The sequence below is a fragment of the Lissotriton helveticus genome, chromosome 2_1 (assembly GCF_964261635.1).
Source record: "Lissotriton helveticus chromosome 2_1, aLisHel1.1, whole genome shotgun sequence".
Taxonomy (NCBI): domain Eukaryota; kingdom Metazoa; phylum Chordata; class Amphibia; order Caudata; family Salamandridae; genus Lissotriton; species Lissotriton helveticus.
In genome coordinates, this window is record NC_136059.1 from 1,972,257,367 (window position 1) to 1,972,274,707 (window position 17,341).

At 46.7% G+C, this 17,341-nt stretch overlaps 1 protein-coding gene across 2 annotated transcripts in view; it reads right to left on the reverse strand.

Moving 5' to 3' along the window:
- LRBA (LPS responsive beige-like anchor protein) overlaps positions 1-17,341 on the reverse strand; it is a 2,244,423-nt gene that overhangs the window by 876,158 nt on the left and 1,350,924 nt on the right. For both annotated transcript variants that reach the window (XM_078676915.1, XM_078676916.1), the window contains exon 39: positions 2,902-3,048. In XM_078676915.1, coding sequence (XP_078533041.1) covers positions 2,902-3,048 — 147 coding nt within the window. The remainder of the gene's footprint in view (positions 1-2,901; positions 3,049-17,341) is intronic.

Here is a 17,341-nt window from a genome sequence, read left to right on the forward strand (position 1 = left end):
ACTTCCTAGACAAGCCGCTGAAAGTGACAGACAAGCCAAAACCTGGCGGCTCACACCCCACCCGTGAGGGCCGCCTGAGGTCCCCATCAGACCCCTCATGCACCAACCCGTGGGGGTGCAGGAGTAATCCCGCCGCGGCACGTTAATCCACTGTACTCAGAAGCAGGATTGTAGAGGATGCCAGCGTTGGCACAGGTAAGGGGCGTCGGGTTCAGCGCGCACGCTCAGAGGGGCTCTGCAGGGGTGTTTCAGCTGTAGCCCCTTCTCCCTGGAGCTGATCGCGAGGGGCGCCCTATGCAGTCCGAGTGCCGCCTCACACTGCCCAGGCTGCATCTCAACGCAGTCCAAGATCACCCACTCATAGGCCTGTAAAGGCGCGCCAGACACTCTCGCAGGCAGGGGACAGGCGCACAAAGCCCTGACAGGTCCCGGATTCAGGCAGTGTCTGCGCATTAGGGCACGCGTCAGGCAATCGATGGGGAAAACGAGGGCCAAAAACACTGCAAACGGATTGTGCTGCGCATCGATCGGAGGGGCGCGGGTCTTTAATGCGCTATCAATCTTCATGGGTGCCAGGGGGCAAGCCCGGCGCGGCCCGGGGGTCCTGCTCTCCCCGAGCTCATCACCACTCACGCACCAAGGGGTCCTGTCCCCTGCCCGGGGGCATTAGCAAGTAATCCGGAGGCGAAATAACATTTTTTTTCAATCAGGCTCCGACATTCAATTACAGAGGGCTGGCAGCTGCGTGGGCCCGGGACCCCCCTGACAATTCACACTCCATTCCCAGTCGCATCACTTTATTAGCGAGGATTACGTGTTAATCCCGCCGCCTTTGTCGAGATTATACAATTACGGCCCTCTCACCTCGGTGGGTGCGCCGAGGCACTGCAGCGGAAGCAAGCCACGCCGGGTGGAAGAGTCGGGCCCGGGAAACCTCCCCATTTCAGATGCATGAGCTGGGAGATCATCTTTGGAAAGACTCCCCTTGCCATCGATTCTACCCCTGATTGGTATTACAGGCAGGAAGCCGTTGTCATTTCAAAGCAGCGCGTCTGACAGCGCTTTCCCTGGATGAAACCGAGGGCCATCCGAGACGAAGGCTCTGCCGAGGGGCAGCAGACACGACAGGCCATGAAACAGGAAGGCTCTGACGTTTCATCCACTCCCCCCCATCCACTGAGTGGGCCAACATAGACGGGGCACACGAGCAAAAAAATACACAGAAAAACAAAGAACCCTGACTAAAAACCCTATTCCAAATGTCACGCTGAGTGAGACAGGCTTTCAGTTGCTTTCATGTGGGAATTCCGCGAATAACGTGGCCAAAACGACAAGTTTTACTGATTCATTCTTAATTAAGCCCATGCTTCTTCCATCCTTCCTTTCTTCTGGTAACTCAGCCACTCACCCATCCATTCATACAGCTCTCATCTGTCTTTCGCTGCCCATCCTTTTGTACGTCCACCCCTTCAATCCCTCTTTATTTACTTCTCTCCATTTTTCCATCCATGCTTTTTTCCTTCAATCGATAGGCCCTTCTTCTCATCTCTTCCTTCCTTCCATTGCCATTCATCCTTCTATCTTGCTTTCTAACAATTCATCGTTGTCTCCACCCACCATGCTTTGCATCCGTTTCCCCATTCTTCCTTCCATGTCTCCCACCCATCTCCATCTTGCTCTCCACTCGCCCTTCCATCCTTCTTCCACCCACCCTTCTCTCCACCCAGTCTCCCTAGTCTTTCCTTTCATGCGCTCGTGCCCATGTCTCGCCCACTTCAAAGCTCCATTATGCCATTCTCTCGCAGTGGTTCCGAACAGCTTTTGTTGGGATGCCCTCGGTGGTTGCATATTTTTCGGTTGGGATTAAATAGGGTTTATTATTTATCAAGGCAAGAGTTTCACGTTGGTGGTTAATTTCTCTACACGTGGGTGCTTAATTTGAGCTGGTGGTTCTCGGCGGGATCCACCAGCACTCGTTTTTGGGGACTCGCACTTATTTTCTTCCACCAAGTTTGATCCAGAGAGAAAAAAAACACAAAAGGAGGAAGGAAAGGTCGGAAAAACAGTGACAACGAGGAAGCAGAGACGCAAAAGGTCCTCCAAGTGTGTGATAAAGAGGTGAAATCAAAGCTATCCGACCTCTGACAGCACCGGCCGCGGGAATCTCAGCAAAACCTTTGCCCCGGTACTTAATTATGCAAAAGAAGCACGGGTGGGTGGGTGTGCGTGCATGTATGTATGCCGGTCGGCCAGCGTGCCCGTGGGCCTCGGTGCACGCATGCATCTGGAAGCGGGTCTAGGCGCGTGAGTGACTGCAGTGCGAGTATGAGGGTGCCAGCTGGCGCCCATGCTGCTCAGCGGTTGTCTGCACACCTGTCAATCTGCATCGGGTACAGCGTGCGCGTCATCGGGCGCGCCCGCTTCTGCCAGTCTCGGAGTGCGCCACTTCTTTGGCAATGCATGCCTGTGCCGGAGTGCCCGGCCTGCCCCTGTTTGGGTGCATCTGCCTACGTCGGGTTCTGCGCCTGTCCGCGCGCCATGTCAGAGACTCCGAGGGCGCGCGCTCTTTTGTCTGTGCGAGTGCGTAAATGTGCGTCTCAATCTGCGTTTGCCTCATATTTCTATTTTATTGTCCCCACATGAACGCTTGTCTGAGTGCGCATATCTTTGTGTGAATAAAGTCGTGTAACATAGGTCTTTTTTTCTCAATATAGGAATATTAGGTTTGAATTCATTACTACCACAATCTGCAGCACCTGCGCGATTACCCAAACCTGGCCTCACATCCGGGGTGCACAGAAGCATTCTTTCATAATGTAATTGCGGGCCAGGAGTACCCATCAATGCCCGGCTGCAGACACTGATGGGTGGCGGGAAGAAGGCGCACACGGCTGTAGTTACCAGTTAAATTCTCCAGGTCCTTCTCTTCCAGGGAGGACAGGGTGTCGTCGTCTCCCTCCAGCAGGCCCTCACTGTCCGAGCTCTGGTTTGCCAGCGCCTGGCTCTTGATGGACTGCTTCCCTTTAACCAGGACATCTTCATCGGGAGCTGCAATCAGAGAGAGAGGACACTTCAATAAGCCATTCATCCATCCAGGCAAAAAACAGGGCAATACAGTAAAGTTTCAAATCAGAGTGGAGGTCAAGCCTGGCAGACACACGGGGTGGGAATGGCCCCAGTACAGGTACAGTGGCATTTATACAGATCGTCACAAACAAGCAGAGTTTTTAAATTACACATTTTATTAAGGTCAATCCAGGCAAAAAAAAGATACGACAGGGACACCCGGGCTACATTCTGTATGCATGAGTGAATACAAAAAGTAACTTTGGGATCCTTACCTTACAGCCTGATTCTGTACCGCCCAAACTAAGCCCGCCCTCTCCCACAGTTCTGAACTCCCACAAGACCTCTGGCAATCCAGCCTACAGCGAGCCAGAGGAGACCAAAGCCAATGCACCCATCAGAATCCCCCTGACTGGCATGGGCCAGGCTGAGAATGGAGGTCAGAACCAAAACCTTAAGTGGGGCAGACTTGCTCCGATGCAACCCAAGGTGCCATCCACGGAGGGTGGAAACCGGTGGCCAACCAGAGCTGCTCACCTGGAGTGCATCACACCTAACAAAGTCCCTGGGGGGACGAGCTAAAGATCTAAAACAGAGAAATTGTGGATACAGCAAAGACAGTGAAGCCAACAATGATCGATTTCTCTAGTGCCAAGTGGCCTCTCGAAATAAAAAACACAGAACACTCCATGCAAGGGGCTAGGGACTTGTTACTTCAGGCAAAGACCCGAGGGAGAGGTGGGGGTCTTTCTGTTGCTGTGTATTGAGGGAGAGGGTTAGAAGTGCTGCCTGGCTGTTCACTTGTGGGCCTAGAGGTTTACTCTTTAGACAGAAGTTGCACTGCATTTCCTTACCCTCAATTCCGGCCTGCAGTCTTTGCTCATCCAGATCTTGTTTAACAGCCTGCACATGCTTTCCATCACTGACCCTTCTCATACAGGTTACACCTAGGCTGCCTGGCATTTACCAGCAATCACTGGGCAGCATTTCCATCCGACTCTGGGCTCTGTACAACCTTGCTCAGCTCCCAGGACTCCACCTGTATTCTAAAAAGTCTAAACAACTTGCGTAGGAATGTTCTCTATGATAAGAATGAGTTCATTGGGCATCACACAGTTACTCTATATATTGAGATCTTGCTTCTTTGCTTGGACAAGTTAGTGAGTAAAGGTGCTTGCTGATAGTGCGTGGTGTATGATGCATATCCGCTGAGCAAGTGGAGTTTATAGTGCTTACAAAGAACTGCACTACTCCCAGCAAACTGTTTCTGGTGCCACACAAGTGCCATTAAAATCATGTTAGTCTCATATAGATCTGGATTCCACCGTGTGGCACTCATCGTCTGACCTCATATACATTGAACAGACTCACCCCACATGCATCAAACAACAGTCTGCGGATCCCTGCACGGACAACCCTGAAGGCCCTTACTGGCTTCCTTCTATTCCTTTATACTTCAGCCTCCCCTAACGAGCTGGGTCGGACACCACTAAGCAAGGCCTGCACGAGGTAACTCCTGTTCCTCACCCACTTCCTCTCCTGCACCCCAAATCCTTTTACATCCTGCACATACCCAAACACATTTATTTATGTACAAACAACAAAATATAGTTAAAGATTGAGACTATTTGGAACTTTAACAGATATCTTAAGAAAAAAATGAATACTGGCGTAGCAATTTTCAACAGGCAGGATTCTTAAGTCCCTCAAGGTTAATGATGACAGTAAAGGACATTCAACTTAAGTGAGACACAATCTACCAGCTTTTCGGGATTTGGATAGACTGGTCCATACCAGAAGTACTCCACACAGTTGAATCTGGTGACGGCGGAATAACATGAAATATCTCATTACACTGTAAATCAGGCTTCTCCAACGAGTAACTTGTGAGCTCCTGGTAGCTCTCCAGCTACCTACAGTAGCTCATCTGTGTGCAGCCCGTCCTACTAAATTAGAAGCTTTTGCTTGGTTGAATTAACATATATATCCCAGAATTGAAAGGTGTGTATGCAATATGAAACTATGTGTATCCCAGAATTGAAAGGTGTGTATTCAATATGAAACTATGTGTATTTTCAGAACTCATAATCTGATGTTTGGAGAAATATAGTTGGATTTTCAAAATATATTTGAAGTTGATATTCAACTCATGAGGCACTGGTGAGTCTGATTACCAATACTATTTCCATGGTGTCTGGGGCCTTACAGCTATGGTTGTCATGTATTACCCATATAGAGGCATTCCAAACTGATAATGCTCTTTATAATACTGCTGACAACCCTACCTGATGCACTGAGGATATCACTGCTGGCGATCTTGCATCTGGTGGCCACAAATGTAATCTGGTCTCTTTCATGGTTATTATTACCACAGTAACAATAATAGTAGCTATGTATGATTTTAATTAAACATAAGTAACTCATTACAAAAAAGGTTGGCGACCTCTGCTCTAAATGTAATCTGAAATAATTCTAGGAAAATAATCTATGCTTGTATAATGAAGTGATCTGATTGAAGAAGTCACCACGGTCCGAGCTCATTCCTGCACTTAGAATTCAACACTACTCAAGCCCTACTTATACATTTGGTTTTCAGTGTTTCGGAGAAGATAACTGCGCTATGCATGTTGTGCGATCTGTACTACTCATCACAGAAAGCAAAATCAGAAGAGTGCAATAGAGCCAATCAAAACCAACTCTTGCTTTTCAAATAAATATACAGCTTAGAACGGTATGAGTTACTAAGGAGTAACTTTAGAACAACTTTCAATCAGGAGAGCAGGGTGGAGGCAGTTTTTTTACATACTCTATAACCAGGTGAAGAGGGGTTTGCACTAGGTGACGAGCTCGGAACGGTGTGGGTAGCGAATTGTGGCGTCGGTGCATACTACAGAAGGTTAGATAAAATGAATTTGGGTTTTGTCTATGTGAGCTGTGGGGTAAGGGTTTGGGCTGTATCGTTAGGTAAGATGGGATTGGGGCTTGTAATAAACATATTTAAGTTTGGATCTGTAATCTATGACTAGGTGAAATTGGGTTGGCCGCCATGGGAAATATGTAGAATGGGGACAGGCCTATCATAAAAGCATTGATAAATGTTTGTGCAGTGTGGCTAGGTCATCCCACCAAAGTAGCAAAAGGTGACGGGTGGAATGCTTCTTAAAGTCTCAGCCACTGGAAAGTGCAAGGGGGGTCGCATTTCAGCCCATTTTGTGTCCACTGTGCCACTGCAGTCTTGCTCCTTTTTTATAATCCTTTTTATTAGTGCTTTTATACATTTCATAATTACTTAGACTGGGAAGGTTGCAAGCAGGGGTAAAAAGAGATTACATAATATATAAGACACAATTACACTCAATAATATATCATCCTTTAAAAAAAACTCAGAAAAAAGGATATAGAGCACATAACACCCGAAATTCATACGATATACAGTACAGTAATTAAACAAGGTGCAAGTGCAATAAGAACAATCTAATCTGTCTCCGTCTGATTTTTTCATTATTCCCCTCCAGTGTACCATCTTTGACCTTGATTAAGGATCCCTATCAATTAATATCCCACTCTTATTTGTGAGAGAGAAGCCATTCAGTAAGGCGCCCCCAAATTCTTCTGCTTAGCTCTTTTCCCCGTAAGTTTATACAATGCCATCACCAAGTTGAAGATAGAAAAAACCTCCATTGCCATTGTTGGTAAGATGGTGCCTGCGGGTCCAACCATGATGAGGCAACACAGATCTGAAATACTGGCATCGCGATTGGCTCTCCTCCCATCAACTCCAAATCCAAATCTACCCCAGTATCGTCACCCGAGGAGTCAAATCCATATTAACATTATGTATATTTCCTAAAAATGTAAAGATCTGAAATCTCAGTGATCTGACTGGGCATGTGCTCATTTTGAGATCTTTGCTGGGGTAAAATGGAAGTCAAAGATTATCTTGTACTGCTGTGCTTCTAGCCCCGAAGAGCACAGCGCCGTATGACAACTTCAGAGAATCATAAAAAGTATATTCATTTATCCCAAGCTTTGACTGCCATTTAGCATTATGCTTCTCGAGACATCTTGTGCCAGTTTACATAATTAACTATATATTACGAGATAGAGAGTTTTTCTCCCCCAAGCAAGAGATCCAGGAGTGGTATATCCACTCCAAACCCAGCGGTCCACAAGTTTTTTTATGTAAAAAGCCACGAATTTGCAGATATTAAAAAAATTCCTTTTGATTTAGATTTAACTTAATCCTTAGTTCTTGAAATGATGCAAACCTCTGATTTTGGAAGGGATCCCTCAGTTTGCAAAACCCCAGTTTCTCCCATCTATACAAGCAAGCATCCTGAAATATTCCTGGAATTGAGGGGTTCTTTTGTATCAGAGTATACCAATTCCATCTCCTAATTCAGAGCTTCTTTCTCAAATCAGTCCAGTTTTTATAGGCCGCTCATTAAACCTAACTTTTTTTTATAGTAGGTGGGTTCTAACCACCTTAACAGACATCCCTTACCGACAGATCCTATTGTAAGCACAAATATCTGTGGCACACCCCGCCTAGATTCAGGTATTTCCTCTCAATTAATCAGGAGAACCCGTGTATACAGGAGAACAACAGCTAGATAATAAAATTTAAAATTTGCGAGTGCCCACAACCCCTTTCTCTGAGTAATGCCAGAAATTGTGTTGCCTTCCTTGTTTTATAAAAGGACCATATGAATCTAGACACAAGGGTATCCAATGCTTTTGACCAGACGTTCTCGAACGCCAACGGGATAGATCTAAAGAGATATAAAATCTTTGGTTGAAACACCATTTTTATTATATTACATCGGCCAACAATAGACAGATGAAGATTGTGCCATCACCCAACATCTTGTTTTGCCTTAGCTAAAATTGGTCTAATATGTTCTTGGCAACCTGATCTACCTTTGCCCCTATCTTTATTCCCTGATAAACCGCCTGATCTACCACCTTTGGATCCTGACTAACTATGAACTGATTCACTAGCAGTTGTGGTTTTTGTCTATTAAGTAGCCTGAAACTTTCCCAAATTCTGCTAACTCATACTCCACTATTAACATAGTAGATACTGGATCTACCGATGCAACCATGTTATCATCCGTATAGGTCAGAATTTTAGTCTCAAAGGCTTGAGATTTAACAGGGACTATAGCTGGAGCAGCTTCCAATTTGTGAATAAATGAATCTATATATAACACAAATAAACAAGCATTTACAATGCAATGGTTTTGCCTTTGTTAAAGTTAGTTACAACAAGGGGTGGTGATGGACAGAGTCTCTGAATTAAGCAGAGTACTCTCACCCAGTCAAGAGATCAGGGCTAGATCCAACACCGTTTTTTAGCTCATTGCACCATCCCAGTTTCAGAACCTGGCTGTATGCAAATTAGTCTGTCCCTGGCCCAGTGCATCATGGGAACAGGGCAGACAAGACTACAAAAGCCAATTCTTACACTGGGAAGGAAACAAGCTTCCGGGGACCGGTTTCTGCCATTTCAGGCGTCTTCGGCCCGGCTTGCTTGAATCCTGATGGTGCAATGAGCAAGGGACTCACATCTGAGTATACCCTTCCACGCTTAGGGTGGACAAAATTATTTACAACAAGGGGTGGTGATGGACAGAGTCTCTGAATTAAGCAGAGTACTCTCACCCAGTCAAGAGATCAGGGCTAGATCCAACACCGTTTTTTAGCTCATTGCACCATCCCAGTTTCAGAACCTGGCTGTATGCAAATTAGTCTGTCCCTGGCCCAGTGCATCATGGGAACAGGGCAGACCAGACTACAAAAGCCAATTCTTACACTGGGAAGGAAACAAGCTTCCGGGGACCGGTTTCTGCCATTTCAGGCGTCTTCGGCCCGGCTTGCTTGAATCCTGATGGTGCAATGAGCAAGGGACTCACATCTGAGTATACCCTTCCACGCTTAGGGTGGACAAAATTATTTACAACAAGGGGTGGTGATGGACAGAGTCTCTGAATTAAGCAGAGTACTCTCACCCAGTCAAGAGATCAGGGCTAGATCCAACACCGTTTTTTAGCTCATTGCACCATCCCAGTTTCAGAACCTGGCTGTATGCAAATTAGTCTGTCCCTGGCCCAGTGCATCATGGGAACAGGGCAGACCAGACTACAAAAGCCAATTCTTACACTGGGAAGGAAACAAGCTTCCGGGGACCGGTTTCTGCCATTTCAGGCGTCTTCGGCCCGGCTTGCTTGAATCCTGATGGTGCAATGAGCAAGGGACTCACATCTGAGTATACCCTTCCACGCTTAGGGTGGACAAAATTATTTACAACAAGGGGTGGTGATGGACAGAGTCTCTGAATTAAGCAGAGTACTCTCACCCAGTCAAGAGATCAGGGCTAGATCCAACACCGTTTTTTAGCTCATTGCACCATCCCAGTTTCAGAACCTGGCTGTATGCAAATTAGTCTGTCCCTGGCCCAGTGCATCATGGGAACAGGGCAGACCAGACTACAAAAGCCAATTCTTACACTGGGAAGGAAACAAGCTTCCGGGGACCGGTTTCTGCCATTTCAGGCGTCTTCGGCCCGGCTTGCTTGAATCCTGATGGTGCAATGAGCAAGGGACTCACATCTGAGTATACCCTTCCACGCTTAGGGTGGACAAAATTATTTACAACAAGGGGTGGTGATGGACAGAGTCTCTGAATTAAGCAGAGTACTCTCACCCAGTCAAGAGATCAGGGCTAGATCCAACACCGTTTTTTAGCTCATTGCACCATCCCAGTTTCAGAACCTGGCTGTATGCAAATTAGTCTGTCCCTGGCCCAGTGCATCATGGGAACAGGGCAGACCAGACTACAAAAGCCAATTCTTACACTGGGAAGGAAACAAGCTTCCGGGGACCGGTTTCTGCCATTTCAGGCGTCTTCGGCCCGGCTTGCTTGAATCCTGATGGTGCAATGAGCAAGGGACTCACATCTGAGTATACCCTTCCACGCTTAGGGTGGACAAAATTATTTACAACAAGGGGTGGTGATGGACAGAGTCTCTGAATTAAGCAGAGTACTCTCACCCAGTCAAGAGATCAGGGCTGGATCCAACACCGTTTTTTAGCTCATTGCACCATCCCAGTTTCAGAACCTGGCTGTATGCAAATTAGTCTGTCCCTGGCCCAGTGCATCATGGGAACAGGGCAGACCAGACTACAAAAGCCAATTCTTACACTGGGAAGGAAACAAGCTTCCGGGGACCGGTTTCTGCCATTTCAGGCGTCTTCGGCCCGGCTTGCTTGAATCCTGATGGTGCAATGAGCAAGGGACTCACATCTGAGTAAAAGTTAGAGCTATTGGCATTGCTCTTGACATTATTTTTATTTATGTTTTTTTTAACATAAATAAATGGCATTGTCATTTACAATGCCAATAGCTTAATCTCTCGCAAATGCCACACACAAACACCCACACAGAGCCCCCCCCACACACACCCCCACACACCCCCCACACACACACCCACACAGAGCCCCCCCACACACACACCCACACAGAGCCCCCCACACACACAGCCACACAGAGCCCCCCACACACACAGCCACACAGAGCCCCCCACACACTGCGAGCCCCCCCACACACACTGCGAGCCCCCACACATTGCAGGCAACAGAGGCACGTAAACAGGGTCACAAGCAGGCAACAGAGGCACGAAAACAGGGTCACAAGCAGGCAACAGAGGCACGAGAACAGGGTCACAAGCAGGCAACAGAGTCACAAGCAGGCAACAGAGGCACGAAAACAGGGTCACAAGCAGGCAACAGAGGCACGAAAACAGGGTCAGAAGCAGGCAACAGAGAACAAGCAGGCAACAGAGGCACGAAAACAGGGTCACAAGCAGGCAACAGAGGAACGAAAACAGGGTCACAAGATACTGTTTTATGTATGGACTGTTATGGTGTGTACCAACCCACTGGCCTATTTTTGTTTCCTACGTTTTGAACGTATCATTATTTATGTTAATCATTTCCACATTTTAGCACCAAACAGGGCTGACCAAAACAAAAATCTAAAGCATTAGGTTTTTTGAAATCTGATTTTGCTCCTGCTTTTTGCAAATCGAGCCCCAGGATTGTAATGAAAATCACCACTACAAAAATATAACAACTTGCCAATAATGAAACATAACAATCATAGCCTCTTGATTAAACGCCACGGTCATGCTTTTAGTACGAGGGCAGATGTTTGTGAATTTCTGGCTCATGCAAGCATTGGGAAACCACCACCTCAACACCCCATCACTTCATCTTTAACAAATCCAAGACCACAAAAAATATTCTAATCATGAAAAATATATGCACTGTTCAGGCAGACATTCCATGCACTTCTAACAATAGAATATAATAAAGCCATAGAGGGAATGTGGTCATATGTAACCAAACTTATTTTTTGAGCATAAGGAATTGGATGGCTACAGAAGAACAAAAAGTTAAAACCTGGACTATGGGTAACCTGTGGGCATTATTTTTGCTCTGTGGATGTAGTAAAGCACACACGGCTTGAATTTCTTTGTAATAAAGTAACATATTCTCTCTAAATTTTTCTAATCATGCATTATCTCCTTTCTCTCACGGTGAAGAAAATGAAATGAAAACATTTAGGAACATAACAAAATACTAAACTTGTTCACCAAGTGGATGGATTTTGAAACAATTGTGCTAATTTCATGGGCAACATCTGGAGATGGCTTTCTTTATAAGGTGTGTGTTATTTGTTGTATAGAACCATCAAAGCTAATACTCCTTCGGAATATGATATTGCATTCTGCACTATACCGCATACACCAGCCACGGTGAAACACCTATTTTTCTGTAGGCTGATTTTCTGCCTTTGATACTCTTTATTCTCCCTAGCTGTCTGCAGCGCTAAACACAAGCTGTGGACATAGGGACTAGTGCGCGATCAGGGCCATGGCTAGTGGTGAGACAAGGGACTCACAAAAGAACAAGTTGGAGATGTGCTGGAGGGTCGGTATTTGAGAGGGCTACATCTATTTCAGTTTCTTCACAGGTCACTGGGAAAAGCATCCCGGCCCTTCATAAGTTCAGCCACTAAGTCTGCCTAATGCAACCCTTTTTGACCCAATAGGCTGACCTCAGCTAATCAGTGGTCATTACCATTCACTCAGCTTCTACAAAATGCTCCATTTACTGTGCACCTCATGGGAACATACTGCATGTGTTGTCAATTTGTCAGTATTCTCTGAAGTTTAGGTCTTTCTCTGTGTGCCAACTTTTCCATACCAGTCCTCAAGGGCCTGAGGCATTCTGGAATAACCAGGCAATCCTTGAATTCATTATTGCCTGTTGTGCCTGTGGTCTTGCTGGATTTCCTGTTCAGACATCTCTGTAAAGGAATACCAGAGGCGAGCAGTAACTGCGTAATTATGTGGGTTGATGAAGGCTATAGATTCATATACAGGTATCATTTAAATGACGCACAGCGACTATGTGCATCAATACTCTTTATGCCACGTCATCGCTAGGCACAGTGCTAGCTTTATTAAGAGTGAGAGACGTTAATTTAGTTTGAAAGGAAAAGTGTAATGCATAGCCTTGCAGTAAACTACATTTTAAGCATATAATGGGCAGGTCAGTACAGCTCCTCCACGGCTGCAGAAGACACTACTCACACAAGAAGCCATGTGGTCTGAGTGCAGCGTCCAGTCTCATTATCGAGTCAGAATTGTCGGCTTTGGTAAAGGGACTTGGGGGTGGGGGGGACGGGACGGGACTTGGGGGTGGGGGGGACGGGACTTGGGGGTGCGGGGGGGGGGGGGGGCAAGGGACTCGCGCGGGGGGTTAAAAAGTACATTTTTAAAAAATAAGAAAACTTACCTGACTGCCCGTGTCCGCGTCAGAGCAGAGGAAGCAGCTCTAGTGATGACGTGGCGGAGGCTCGGCCGGCTGGGCCAATCCTAGCGCGGCCGACGCAGGCTGCTTCCTGCTCTCCACTCCTCCTCCTCCCGATGACACGGCGGAGGCTCGGCCAATCCCAGCGCGGCCAAAAAAAGTTTAAAGCAAATAATATCTTGACGCTTTGCGAGGCAGTGCAGCTCGCTTGTGCCAGACCCCAGCACATATATGATGGTATGACGCCAGCCTATGTACACAGATGTGTAAATAATAATCACATTATAAGTAATAAGGGTTGTATATATATATATATATATATATATATATATATATATATATATATATATATATATATATATATATATATCGTCCCCTCCTTCCCAGTCCATGTAAAGGGCTCCCGTGCTTGCTCCGGGGCAGCCACAGGGTCTCTGCATGTTACTGGTCCCGTGTAGCCGAGGCCCAGGAAGAAAAGACACCGCTCAAGGTCAGCGGCTGAGGTTGAAACCTCTAGCAAGCAGCGCTTCCAGCCCCCGCCCTCCCCCCTCACACACACCACCCCCATGAAGGATTCCTATCGACATAGTACTGCTGCGTGGGATGGAAAGATCCGTACAAACGTGAATGGCAGGCCTCGTGACTCAAATGAGGACGTCCTTGAGCAGTGACACAGAAAGAGGCCATTTGTCTTGTGACGTAGCTTGAAGTATTTTTCTCACGGCATGCAAAGGTCTGCAGCCCTTCTAGGCGTCGGCGTCCGTCTGGAGCGGGCAAAGGAAAGGACGAGAATGGGAAAGTAACAAGAATGAAAGTGAAGTGTAGGCACGAAGGAAACAAAATTAAAATGGAGGGAATAAAAATATATAGATAAGAGGTGGAAACAAGGAAGGATGTAAAACTGGGAGACAAAAAGGAAACAAGTCAGGTCCCGGGCCGGCAGCCAATCACAGCGCGGCCCGGGAATGACATCACGGGGGTGTCCGGGCCGGCAGCCAATCACAGCGCGGCCCGGGACAAAGGGGCGGGGCTTAAAAAAACACCGCGAAACGCCCCCGAATCGCGTTTTCTGGAGAAAGCGCGATTGACAGCCTCTGTCTCCCAATGGCTAGCCTCCATTTATGGAGCTAGCCAATGAGAGACAGAGGCGGGTCATCACCCGACATAGAACTCAAGAGGTTTTGCTAGCGCATGCGTACTTCGTACGCATTGCTAGGCAAAACCTAAAAAGGAGAACAGGGACAACCCGGTCGCGATCCTCTCTCAACGTTGATTAATCCTGATTGACCGCCCCTGATTTGCAGCCTAGCTCCTGGACTCCTATACAGTACTTGTAATGCTTTTAAGAAGCCCATCCCAAATCCGATCCTTCTCATGAGTTCCTAAAGATACATCCATGTGACCCTGTTGAATGCCTTCTCGGCATCCAACAGAGCCACGGCCATTAGTTCCTGCTACGTCAAAATGCGTGATCGCACTGCGAATATGATCTGCGGGGCTCCTCCTGCTATAAATCCATGTTGGTTCACTGATACCACTTTGGCAACTATTTGACTCATCCGAGTGGTGAGCATCTTAGAGTACATCTTCATATCACTATTGGTCAATGTTATAGGACATTAAAAGTTCCATCATATCTAAAATTAAGACCTAACAAAACACTTTATAAACTACGATGGGATTTAATCAGTCCCACAGGCTTTCCCCGAGGGTAGATTTTTAAGAGATGTTCTTAGTTCTTCTACCGTGAACGCTGCCCCTACCATAACTTGTTCCTTTTGACGTAGTCTTTCCAAAGACATTAAAGCCACCACTTGCTCTAAACATCCTCTTGGGGTTGAGCATGATTCAAATTTCCATAACAGTCACGGAATGCTTCCTGTATTTCTTCAGGGTCCGAAATCATTTTGCCACCCTTATTTTTCATTTCCTTAACGTGGCCTCCAGCCACCTTCTGTCTAGTGCGTATTGCTAACAGTTGACATACCCTTTCATTGAATTCACAACACTCCTGCCTTTTAACAAGGTTCTTTTCAGCAGTTTTTCTGGGCAGTAACATCATTGATTGCTGCTTTAGCCCTAGCTTTCTGCTGTTGGGCAGCCTCAAAATTAGCTACTCCTTGCTTTATCTCGGTGATAAGGGAGGTTTCTGTTTTAGTTAGATTTTGATATAGTTCTGCTAGCTGTGATTTCTCCTGCTTTTGCCGATTCAGGCTGCAACTCAGGGTTTCCCCTCTTATTCCTGCCTTAAATGCGTCCCAATCCACTCCTAGAGGGGCAATTTCCCGTTTTAAGCTAAAATTCAGGGATCCATATATTCATATGGGCTATATAGCTGGGATCGACCAAAAGGCCTCTTCCAAAGGTCCAGATGGTGATATTACTAGTAATCCTATCCAAAGCTAATTCCATTATTAGCAGGTTATAATCTGGCATCACTCTAGGATATAATTCAATCTTAGCATCCCTTAACAATTCTGATTAAATTAAAAAAATAGTCCAACCGGGCGAAAATCAGATGAGGAGCTGAATAATATGTATACCCTGGGTCAAGACCCCTTAACTCCTCCCCTACATCTGACAGAGCTATTTCCCTTCTCAGATTTTTTTAAAGCTTTAAATACCCGTTGTTTCCATCCTAAGTAATTGCCCGATGTGTATATCTGCATACATCTTGATTGGGGCTCCCGGTTTTATGATATATATATATATATATATATATATATATATATATATATATATATATATATATATATATATATATATATATATATATATATATATATATATATATATATATATTTAACATTTGTGTCTGTATTTATCCATATTTATTTTTTGGCCATCTTATTGGTATTTACCCATTTTTATTTTGTCTCTCGAGATCTGTAAGAAACATTACCCCTGCGTGTCGATAGGCGTCGTCGTGCGGCTCCGCGTGCGTCATTGGGATGACGTCGCTGGAGCTACTTAGACTCGCCCACGCGCTCTGACGTCAGTTCTGTACATGACTTTCCACGTCAGGAACGCAGAGCCATGCAAGAAACTGTCCACTGGTGCCATGAAACTAGGGCCCTGAAAGGGATGACCTTAACCCTAGAAATCAGTTTGCAGAATGTGGAGGATGGGTGGGCTGGTAAGGAATGTATCCCTACTAATGTTTCCTACAGATCTATTGTTACCGAAGGTAAGTAACTTGTGCATCTGAAAGAAACACGTAGTGATAGATTCCCTACCTTAGAATAGATACCCCAGCAATACCAACCCCGGTGGTGAGTCTGCGAACCAAGATCACACCAGAAAGTCCTGGAGAACAGAACGGCCAAAGAAGCAGTCTCTGCAGACCTGGCTGTCCGGGCAGTAGTGCTTGGTAAACGTGTGCAGCAAGGCCCACATAGCTGCCTGACAGATGTCGTGGAATGGAACACCCCGTCCCAAAGCTGTAGCGGCTGCCGTCGCCCTGGTAGAATGGGCACGTAGACCCACCGGAGGCTCCCTTTTAGCCAAAGAATAACAAGCCTTAATACACAGAACGACCCACCGAGAGATGGTCCGCTTGTGCACGGCCCGGCCTTTCTTGGCTGTAGCGGCTGCCGTCACCCTGGTAGAATGGGCACGTAGACCCACCGGAGGCTCCCTTTTAGCCAAAGAATAACAAGCCTTAATACACAGAACGACCCACCGAGAGATGGTCCGCTTGTGCACGGCCCGGCCTTTCTTGGCACCCACGTAGCCAACAAAGAGCTGGTCATCCACCCAGAAGTGTTGTGTGCGGTTGAGGTAGAATGAAAGTGCACGTTTTGGGTCCAGACGGTAGAGCCTCTCTTCCTCTTTTGAGGAATGCGGAGGCGGAAAGAAGGTGGGCAAAGTCAGTGCCGGACTGGCCGTTGCGGGCACCGGGCAATCCCACGGTCGGCCGCAAGGGTGGGGGCCGGTTTTGGGCCCCTGGCAAACGTTTTTGTTACAGGGCCGTTTTTGCAGTATAGCTGCAAAATCTGCCCTGTAACAAAATCGGCCGAAAACCAGCCCCGGCAAAGAGCTCGGTCACACCCCCAACCCCCTCTGGGGGGCCGGCCGAGCACTTTGCCAGAGCCGGTTTTGGTTTCCAGTCCGACCCTGGGCAAAGTGATGATCTGCCCAATGTGAAAGTCAGTGACAACCTTGGGCAGAAAAGATGGACGAGTCCGTAGAACAACTTTGCCCGGATGGACTGTTAGAAATGGAGGTTTAGAAGAAAGAGCCTGGAGCTCACTCACTCTTCTGGCAGAGGTGATGGCAACCGGGAAAGCAGTCTTTAAAGTGAGAAGACGAAGAGGAGATTGTGAAGTGGCTCAAAGGGAGCAGAGAGGTTAGAACCAGGTTCAAGTCCCACTGAGGAATTATGAAAGTAATAGCTG